At 39.3% G+C, this 11,318-nt stretch overlaps 1 protein-coding gene across 1 annotated transcript; it reads left to right on the forward strand.

Moving 5' to 3' along the window:
• The first annotated feature begins 9,407 nt into the window (after positions 1-9,407).
• LOC149199774 (uncharacterized) lies at positions 9,408-10,451 on the forward strand. The gene has a single exon (XM_089400700.1). It carries the CDS (start codon positions 9,408-9,410, stop codon positions 10,449-10,451), a length of 1,044 nt encoding a protein of 347 aa, XP_089256826.1.
• The last annotated feature ends 867 nt before the right edge of the window (positions 10,452-11,318 follow it).

An 11,318-nucleotide genomic window follows, 5' to 3' on the forward strand; every position in this document is an offset into this window, starting at 1 on the left:
GGTAGGACTTCATAAACTATCGACGGTAATAATGACCAACCCTCATTTATATCCGTCCTATACCAGTCCGGAGAAGATAAAGGCCATTAATACTGCTAGTACCAAGGTGGTAAAATTTAAAATCAATCCGAAAAAACCAAAAGAAACACCCCTCCCCCTGAAATGCCTACTGCCCCTGTTGTTATTCCTTCTTACAGTTATATTCATAGCAGAAGTAGGGCTAATCCTTGGAGAAATAGGAGACTTCAGTTTACGAACAGTGAGGGGTACAAGAACAAGAGATTTCTTGGATAACATATAGTCTAAATCGCTACCAATCGAGTTGATAGGCGATTGAGTCAGAGAGTTAGCAGGAGTGGGAGTTATCAATGGTTCGATGCCTTTATCCCCAGGAGAAGATTCAATAACAAGAGGTGATAGCGGACATCGATGGGTACGGTGATCATATATGACAGAAGAGAGTGGAATAGGAGGCAAAAACGGGACATTTTGGTCCCCAGTCAGTTCCATAGGATGATTCGGAGGAAGGGGCATCTCTTACTCGGAGGCAGTATCCAAATCCGGCATAGACGGAGATATCCAGAGTAAAGGATCAGAAACAATTGGCCGAGTGGGAGTATTCTGATGAACAACGATCAGAGAATCTGAATTGAGGGGACAGCGAGAGATAATTGGGGAAATAGATTTCTCTGATATCTTAACAGGACCCTGTGAGCTAAATGGAAATTCTGAAAATTTTGTGAAGTGATGATGCTTTCGACCAAAATCTCGTTTTCTCGGGAAATGCTCGATGAGGTGTCCAGTATGATGACACGCAACACATCTAAAAGGCACACCCCAGAAGTCCAATCTCTGTCCGATTGACAATTCTCTCCAGCTGATGTCGATATGCTCGGGGAACCCACCTCTGAAAGATATATCAATCAGAATCCAGGCAATACGCTTGTCTTTCTCCCCCCACACCAGGGGTCAACATAAACACATCTTCCAACAACATTACCAATCTCAGTAAAAGTCTCAGAAGACCAGAATTCCAGAGGTAGACCCGGTCGTTTCATCCAAATAAGATTATTGGAAGGAGTGCTTCTACGGGGATTAAATTCTAGATACCACTTGTGCAGAGAAAGAAAACTATGGCCATATACCCATTGATGTTTTAAAATGGCTTCCAGATCCCCTGCATTAAGAAAATGGAAACAAAACCATTCTTTCAATAGCTTAGCAATAATCGGGATATACCCGATGATGGGTTTCCACTGAGCTTCTAGCCAGTCTCTCATCTGATTTTCGTTCAGCTCTAGGAAATGCCACCGCCCAATTAAGGCTTTATCTTGAAGACTATCAATACTCTCAGTCAACTGTAAACTGTCAATCCGAATAGCTCCCAGCGGTTGAGAAGTCTTAGCCGGCTTATGACATTTGCGCGAGCGATCCTCAGAAGGAACGCTGCCAAGATGATATTTTTCAACTTCTGACACATGTGGGGGGTTCGAAGGATGTACCAGCATATCATCCAAGGTGGAAGGTCAATCAGAAGATGGTCTGGCTTTATTATGGAGTGATTCAGCTTGTATGGCTGCGTGGACCATAGCCTCCATGGCTGATGAGTCAGATTTTAATTCCATCAGAAGAAAAGGTCTGGTACATGACCTCAATAAAACCCAAGGAATGACTAAATATGGATTTGGATGTACACCACTATCAGCAATGGAAAGAGGCGTATAGGGTGAAGGATAGGAAAAGGATGGTTCTACCTAAAGAATCTTTAGACAATACAATCAAAGTATGCCTCGGGATGGCCTAAGCATTAACTCGAAGAGAAAAGTCTAATTAAAAAAACATGCCAGCCACCCTCAAAGATATCCTCTAGATATAGATAGATTTTGCAGGTAGGACTTCATAAACTATCGACGGTAATAATGACCAACCCTCATTTATATCCGTCCTATACCAGTCCGGAGAAGATAAAGGCCATTAATACTACTAGTACCAAGGTGGTAAAATTTAAAATCAATCCGAAAAAACCAAAAGAAATACCAGAGATCTAATACCAGATACAGTAACCAGAGAAAAAAGGCAAATTCAGAGACAGAACTCAGTATGCTTGTTAGAGGATGGCCATAGAAGAAAACTTCATGAGAATTCGGTCTGGGATGTAAAACAACAACAAAAGCACATGCCACATATGCACTACCATGGTCCAAGTTTACACCGGAAATCTGTACATGGTTTAGATATAAAACAGAAGCTCTGGAAACTGAAACAATTGACCCAAGACCAGCCAATACTAGCGAAATTATACATGAAATTTGTCCATAGACTACGATAAAAGAAAACTATTATCCGCTATAAAAGGATAGCATAGATAATATCATAGAAGGATGTTATATATAAACTATGGAAAGTCCCTGAATTTCCAAATAACCAGATTGCAGAAATTTCTAAAACACATGTCCGAATAACAAAAAGATATAGTTAGGAGTTCCTTATAAACATACCTGGTAGTGTTGACAAACCGAGATGGGGTGCTTTTGATGAAGTGCGAAGCCGAAGCTTGTCCATCAACAGGAATGGATGTGCAATAACTCGGCAAAGAGGTAAGATGTGGGATGATTAATAGTCGAAAGATGGACAAATGCAACAACCGAGGCTTATGTGTTGGTCATAAGACGTCACAGGAGGCTAGAATATGGAGCGACAAGAAAACTAACAGTCGAAAGAGAAATCAAGTATATAGAAAATCGCTGCATGAAGGATGAAAACAGAGATCTCCAGGTGTCAATGTGCATGTATACGCACCTGTGAGTGGTCTAGCTTACCACATATTTATTCTTTCTTAAATATAATAAATAATAAATAATATTAATTAATTATAATTAAATAAGTTTAAAGAGATAATCACATGAAAATTAATTTTCCTACAAATTTCAAATCAATTAGTGTGATTTATCATCACAACAAGATTAATCACCAATTTAATTAATTAATTAATTTAATTCCTTAATATATTTCCTCAAACCTTTAAAAAAACTTTATAAACAAATAACATAAATTTATGTAAAACATAAACTTATAAATAACTATAATTTAATAATTTAATTTAATTTAAAGTTATAATATTAAAATTATATATATATATATATATATAAAAATTTTAACATCTCATATTATTATATTTTATTTTATTTTTTAACAAATCAAAATATTCAACACTAGTACACTATATTAAAAATTACATCTCAACTCAACACGTTAAAAATATCATAAACAATAATAAAAAATAACAGCAATAAACCTAACCTTTTATATTAAAAATAAAACTCAGACACTCTAAATCTATAAAAAAACAAAAAAATTAACAAAATATGCAGGTTTCCTATCGGGGAACAAAGTGATGCAACCATCAAACGGTAACATCAATAAACATAACCTTTTATATTAAAAATACAACTCTCACACACACACTATATATATATATATATAACAAAAACTCAAAATACAGTTTTCAGGTTAGGGAACAAAGTGATGCAACATTAAAGGGATTATGGAAGAACATGAGGAAAGGAAGAAAAGGGGAAGTACTATTACTTATGAATAAATATTTTTAAGTTTATTTAACAAATTCTTTGCAAATTGCATAAGACACATTTAAAAAATAACATATTTTTAAAATGGAAAAGTAATGTTGTATAAGTTTTTATATTTCTCTAGAATAAAAATTCTAAAAATAAATAACATATTTTTAAAATAGAAAAGTTATGCCATATAAGTTTTCATAATTTCTGAATAAAAATACTAAGTAATTAGAAATGTAATCTTATTTTTAGGTTATATATATATAGAGAGAGCACCGCCATGTTGTCCAACCAGTGACCTCTGCATAGACATCGAACCAAAGGGCTTCTCACACTTTGAAATGGCCGTTTATATATCTATATCTATATATATATATATATATATATATATATATATGAGAGAGCACCGCCATGTTGTCCAACCAGTGACCTCCGCACAGACATCCAACCAAAGGGCTTCTCACACTTTGAAATGGCCGCTAAGGTTCTGCTAGGTGTCAGTTTTATGCTTAACCCATTATTTTGTGTCATTTAGTGTGTTTTCATTCTCTGCATGCCGCTCTCAGTCATATGAGCAAATCACACCTAACATCCTGCGATCATGAGGTATGTATTTGGCTTCTTGCATGATGCTCCACCTGTCTATTCCTGGTGTGGTTTTTTGCGTGTAGGCTGCTCCTAAAATTTCTGTCAACTCTTGTACCACTCAAATTATAAGCTTTCAGACACCTCCCTTTTCGGATTTGGTTTTCCTTCTCCTCCGTGCACATTTGCGCCAGGAGTCCTGAGTGCATCCTCCCTGTCTTGGCGTTTCTCAACATGGTCCTGGGGATGCTTATAGTCTTTCGTTTCAGGTGTTCTTATCAGGGTTCTTAGCTTCTCAGCATCCTATCGATATGATTTTATCTTAGATTCTCTACATCCTATTGATATCCTGGACATAAGGAAGTTTTCTTGGTTCATAATAGTTATTTGTTGTGGCCTATAGTAATGTATGTTTTACACCTACCATCTTTTCGGGAGCTGTTTTGGTGGCTTCGTGTAGTGTGGTGACATTCATGCTTATTCGGTTCTCTGCTTTCCATGGTTGCGTGATAAAAGGTTAGTGCTATCGTTCTTTCTCTCAGTTACAGATGAAAAAGAGTTGTTATTCTCCTTCAAAGCTGTGAGATAGAATTGTATAGAGTATATGATTACATTTTCTTGTTAAAATATATTGTATCTTTATAGATATGAATTCTTATCCATCTTGAGTTTTTGACATCTGGGTTACAACGTTTTATCAATTATGTTGTCTGATAGATAGGATGTTTATGTCTCTGAATGTCGGTCACTATTCGTAAGTTAGTTTTGGGCTCCCTTTCTGAACATAAAAAATTATGTTGTTCTGTCAAAACCTTGTTTAGATTTTAGTATCAAAATTGGGCCATGGTGGTGTAAGTGCCGCCACTGTTACTGTTGCTGCATCTTTTTCCCGGAATCATCATAGCTTTCTATTGGGCTACCTTTCATATTTTCTGATATCTCCATGGTCTTTTCCCTCTTGGCATTAGCGGTTGCTATCGAATTTTTTTGCTTTCTGTACTCACCAACGACGTAAGTGTTATTAATCACTTACTTTAATGAAAGCCGCCAATATGGTTATCTTCATTTCCTTCTTTCTGTCCTGGAGTCTTTTCCATTTATTATGGATGTCAGTATTAGAGCTGTCCTTCGATTTTCTTTGACCTCTTCCGTAGGCCGCCATTCCTTGTAAATCCTGATGAGTTAATTATCATATCTTCCACACATTTAGGGTACATTGCATCCCTTTATTTAGTCACTATCGGTCTGACAGCTCTGAACCCCGTCAGTTTCCACTGGTCTTTTTTTGAATTTTCTGTCCTATCCCGATTTATTCTAGTTGGTTCTTTTCTACTGCAATGGACGCGTTTTCTGATGCATCGATTGCATCAGCCATGGTACGGGCAACCATGGTAGCTGAACAAAGAGGTGGTGGGACATCCTCAACGGTAAATTGGAAAACTTCGCTAACAGACAATCTCATTCCTCAAGCATTCATCCCGAATCAAGGCAGACCTGATGACGGATCTTGCTATCAGTCTCACAGTGGGACACAACGTCCTGCTAAAACTTCCTCTCCCCCCTCGGCCGTGCATTTGGATAGTTCTTTCCTCTTGGACAGGATTGTTAGTCTTCAGAAGCGTGCACTGGTTGGTCGCTGGCACTTTCCATCTATGGAGGATGGCTAGTTTAGGATTTGGATTGGAGATAAATGGAATGCTCTCTTGGGGTATATTCCTACAATTGTCAGATTAATGAACAATTGGTACAACTTCCATTTCCTTAAAGAATAGGATCTTGAAATAATTTTCTCTCTTCCCTGGGTACATGATAAAATCTTTCTTGCCCTGCATAAATGGTACATTGGTTTCAATCCTTTACGATCCACTCCTCAAAATAACTATATTTGGGTGAAGCTTTCGGGCCTCCCCATCGAATTGTGGTCCAAGGAAACCTTGGCAGTGATAGGTAATGCCATTGGGAAGTTTATCTATGTTGATCCCAAATGTCTGGGGGCAAAAGATAAATGAGTTGCGTGGATCTTAATTGAAAAAGAATACAGGGGGGGCTTTCCTGAATACATTGATTTATCATGGGACAATCTAGCTATTCAACAGAGGTTGGATTACTGGGGGGTTCCTTTTAGATGCTCGATATGCCATAAAACTGGTCATCTGAAGGTTTCCTGTCCTCGTCGTCCGGTTGGAAGGAAAAAGGGGAAGGAACATATCAGAAAATCCTCAGGTTCCAGGACTGAGTTGTGTGATATTGATCATAATTGCGAATATGATTTGGGCAAAATCTCTAACCTGGGGCATGACCGTCGCTCGCTCTCTCGGGACATCTCTCTGGAGAAATCATCTAGCAGATCTATCAAAAAGTCACAGTCTTTAGGTAATATCAGACAAGATCATCATCCCTCTACGGAGATCAATTGCATCCCTCTTCCCAAATCTAAGTCCCCGCAATCCTTATATCTCTCTCCCTCAGAAAGGAGGTTGCTTTTTTCAGTTGATCCCACTCCCCCTGAACCTTGTCCAGATCAAGCCATTCCCTCACCTCTTCCTGTGCCTCATCCTTCTCAAGATTCCCATCTGCTCCCCATGTGACATATATATCCTCTTCTCCTCACTCTCCTAGATATCGCTCCTGTGCACCAGTAAGGAAGGATTCCCCTCTCCATTTATTGCCTTCTTCCTCTTCTCCAAAATCGATGATAGATATCAAAGGCAAGGCACCTGCTGCGGCTGTCACCCCTCATAACTCTCTTGGTTCCTCCCCGAATAATTTATTTGATGATGATCTCGACATTCTGTTAAAGCGCGACTCCCTCAACCTTCACTCGTTGTCCATATCTAAACCTCTTAAATCTACATCTCCATCCATTAGTCCTAACTCTGCTACTAATATAACAGTTAGAAGGACTCAGAATAGGGGCAGCAGACACTTCCGGGGCAGGAAAGGTAGGTCGGATATGCATATCCGGGATCTCTCTCTGGTTGACATCCCAATTGTCGATCTCGCTGGTAATGGGCCACTTAGAGCAAGCAAGCCTGGAGAATTGTCCAAATGATAAATATAATCTCAATGAATATTAGGGGTCTTGGAGCGGGCCCGAAATTTTTGGCACTTAAGGAACTTTTCAGATCTTCAAACTCAAAGATTATTCTTATTCAAGAAACTATGCACGGTTGCCAGGATTCCATTTCATATTTTAGGCGCATGTTTCCCACCTGGCATATAGCTGCCACGGATGCTTTTGGTCTCTCTGGTGGGTTGGCGGTTTTATGGGATTCGGTTTGGATCTCTGCTATGGCTTTCAGTTGTTTTGCAGGTATTCTTCTCCTGGCATATTTCAGAGGTTATACTGGACCTTTTCACATCCTTAATATTTATGCCCCGTATAAAGACCGCTTTCCATTCTGGGATCGTTTTCTATCTTCTGAGTTTTTGGACATTGACTCTTTGATCATTGGGGGGGATTTCAATTGTACCATGAGCAATGATGAGGTCTGGGGTAGGGGCAGGAAAAATGACCAGGTGGGCTTCCTGATCAGAGAAGCCATTCTGTTTCATAATTTTGTTGATGTTCTTCCCACTAGAGGGGGGCCTACATGGGACAATGGGAGATCAAATGAAGCATATCTTGCTAAGAGATTGGATCGATTCCTCATACATGACAGCTTGATTGATCGATTGGGGAATCCCTCTGTTATGAACATTCCCAGTTTCATTTCGGATCATCGTCCCATCTCAATCAAATGGAATCTGGTGGGTCATAGGTGGGGTTATCCATTCAAATTTAATAGGGTCTGGTTGGAGGATGAGCAGTTCAACAAGATCATCAAGGAGTATTGGCTATCACACTCCCCTAAAGATTGCCCTTGGCAATCCAAATCTTTCCTGGATCGCTTATCGGGCCTAAGATCTTGTTAAACGTTGGCAGCGGGGTAGGGTGATCTCCAACAGAAAGGAACTAAAGAAGATATATGAAGAATTAGAGGAATTATCTAATTATCTTACTTCAAATAATGTTTCACTGGAAACGAGGGCCCACATCAGGGACCTCGAGAGAAAAAAACTGAACCTGCTGGCTATTGAGGAGGCTTCATGGAGACTTAAGAGCAGAGCCACATGGCTCAATGAGGGGGATAAGAACACTAAATTTTTTCATCGTTTCGCAAATAAGAGGCGAGAATTAAATTCCATTTGGGAGATTAAAGATGAGATGGGCTCCATGGTGGTATCTCAGGCAGACATATCCAGAGAGGCTGTCAAATATTTTCAGAAGGCATACAACAGTAATGGGGGATGTGATATTGCTGATATCTTATGGGGCATTGAACCTTATCCCATTATGTTCGATGAGGAGCAGAATGATCACCTTTTTGCCTCGGTAATAGAGACGGAACTCTTGTCCATCATGAAATCATTCCAAAAAGACAAGAGCCCGGGACCAGATGGATGGACTATTGACTTTTTCATCCACTTTTTTGATATTCTGAAATCTGATCTTCTGAATATGGTGGAAGAGTCAAGGATAAAGGGTACTATTTCCCATTCTATATCCTCTACTTATATTGCATTAATTCCTAAAAAGAAGCCCTCCCTAACCTTCATGGACTTCAGACCCATCTCTCTCTGTAATACCCTTTATAAGATTATCTCCAAACTCATTGCAGAAAGGATGCGGAATATGCTCTCCATCCATATTACTTCTGAACAACATGGCTTCCTTAAGGACATAAACATTTTAGAGGTTGTCGCCATAACGCAGGAATGCCTTCATTCCATGCATATAAGGAAGGCGGAGGCTTCTTTTTTAAAAATTGATCTCAAGAAAGGTTATGATTGCATAGATTGGGGGTTCCTTAGATGCCTTCTCATTAAAATTGGTCTTAATATCAACTGCTTAAACTGGATTATGGCATGCGTAATTGATGTGAAATACGTTGTTCTCGTAAATGGTATCCGTTCCTCCTTCTTCCTTGCTGCTAGAGGCCTGCAGTAAGGCTGTTCTCTGTCCCCTATCCTTTTCGTTTTAGTCATGGACTCTCTCAGTATCCACACTAACAGAGCCATTAGAGATAAGGTTTGCAATCCTCTGGTTATCAGTAGAGATATTTCTTTTTCTCACAATCTTTTTGTTGACAACATTTTGTTGTCTGCAATGCTGTGTCGTGCCTCGTGGGACTGTCTTCATACTATATTGGGAAATTTCATAAAGCCACGAGGCTTCGTATAAATGGGGACAAATCATCCTTTTACATGAAGGACATTAATTCGGAGATTGCTGCATATCTAACCAAACTCTTCAATATCAAGGCTTCCCCCCTTCTCGAGGGCCTGAAATATCTAGGCTTTCATCTCAAGCCGGTTGGATACACTTCAGCAGATTGGTCATGGATTCACAAAAGATTTATCAAAAGGATTGCCGACTGGGAGTTTAAAAGTCTCTCATTGGCGGGAAGATTTATATTAACGCAAATTGTCTTGGTACAATTATTGGTCTATTGGGCACATCTATTCTACATTCCTGCTAAAATTATTCAAAATTTGAATAGGAGTTTTGCTAATTTCATTTGGGGAGGAAACAGGCATCAAAGAAAATTTCATCTGACAAAGCTCTCAAACCTGTCTCAGCCTAAATCTCTGGGGGGGTGGGGTATTCTGGACTTAAATTTATTTCGTATTGCTCTCCTTTGCAAATCATTGTGGAAGGCTGTTTTTGGGAACAACATTTGGAGCAAAGTAATCAAGGCTAAATATTTGGATAACAGAGACATTATCGTTTGGTTTAGACAGGGGTCTTTTGGTCCTCCTCATGGTTCTGCCATATGGCGAAGTTTCCACAAAATTGAGCATTTTTTCCTAAAAAACTTGGCATGGAACTTTCAATTGGGCAAAAAGATCCTAATTGGCCTTGATCCATTAGCGGGCGATGTAACAGATCTACCTATTTCTCAACAGCTGCTTCACTTCCTTCAGCATATAGGGATTTTTTATTGGGACCAGGTCATTGACAAATGGTTGGGTTCAATTCCTACATGGAAGTCGGCCGAGATGATGGGACTCTATGGTGATCTGTCTTCACAATGGGATAAGGTCATAACGTATATGAAAAGCAGGGGTATCTTCAGATCATCGAAGGAGGATCATCTTATTTGGAATGGGTCCAAGGGGCGGTCTTCAGTTTATGTAAAAGATATTTATAGCATGCTTCAGATGGAGAAACCTACTCCCCCTAAAAACATTTTCCCCATTGTATTTTGGAAATCGAATTGCCCTACCAAGATTATTTTATTCGCCTAGCTAGTTTTCAACAACAAGAATCTTACGTGGGATAATTTACAAAAAAGAAATTGGTGTGGGCCAGCAATCTGTCCTATTTGCAAAGCGAATGAAGAAAGCAATTATCATATTTTCCTTGTCTGTCCACATGCTATGAAGATATGGAAATCTCTTGCTGATCACTTTGGTCTGAATAGGATTTCTTTCCCATCAATAAAGGATGCTTTTCAATGGTGGAGTAAGATGAGAACAAAATGGAGGCCTATTCCGCTAATGTCCATTTGGGCCATTTGGAAATGCAGAAATAGGGCACTGTTTCATGACAAAAAGGAAAGTTATTCACTTGTACGTGATTCTATCTTATCCCACCTTCCCATCCGCAGCCCCCCTCATTCTCATCTCAATCTCAAGAAGCATGTTGGGAGTTTGATGGATCTTTCTGTTCTTCCATGTGCTTATTTTGATGGGGCAGCTATGAATGGAATTTGCTCATGTGGGGTTCTCATAATTTCGTGTGAGGACCAACACATTCAAATCTCATGGAACAGTGGGAAGGGATCGAACAACAAAGCGGAGGCTATGCCCTCGACAGGTCTATTGAGCTCTAGTGACTTCTTAAACATTCAAGGATTGCACATTTTTGGTGATTCCAAGGTGATCATAGATCATGTTAAATCTGTTCATATCATCCAAAATATCAATCTTTCGGGGTGGTTGGACAGAATTGCATCAATCTGGAATTCACGCAAGGATTTCACAATTCAACACATTGAAATGACTTTCAACAAAGAGGCAGATGCGCTTTCTAAAGAAGGGCTTACCCCTCCAAATGAAATATGGAAGGTATCTATCACTATTGGAAACATTCGGCACAATATACAGGACTTC

The sequence above is a fragment of the Pinus tabuliformis genome, chromosome 2_1, assembly GCF_031772625.1.
Source record: "Pinus tabuliformis cultivar Carrire ecotype Pingquan chromosome 2_1, CPIR1, whole genome shotgun sequence".
NCBI classification, from domain to species: domain Eukaryota; kingdom Viridiplantae; phylum Streptophyta; class Pinopsida; order Pinales; family Pinaceae; genus Pinus; species Pinus tabuliformis.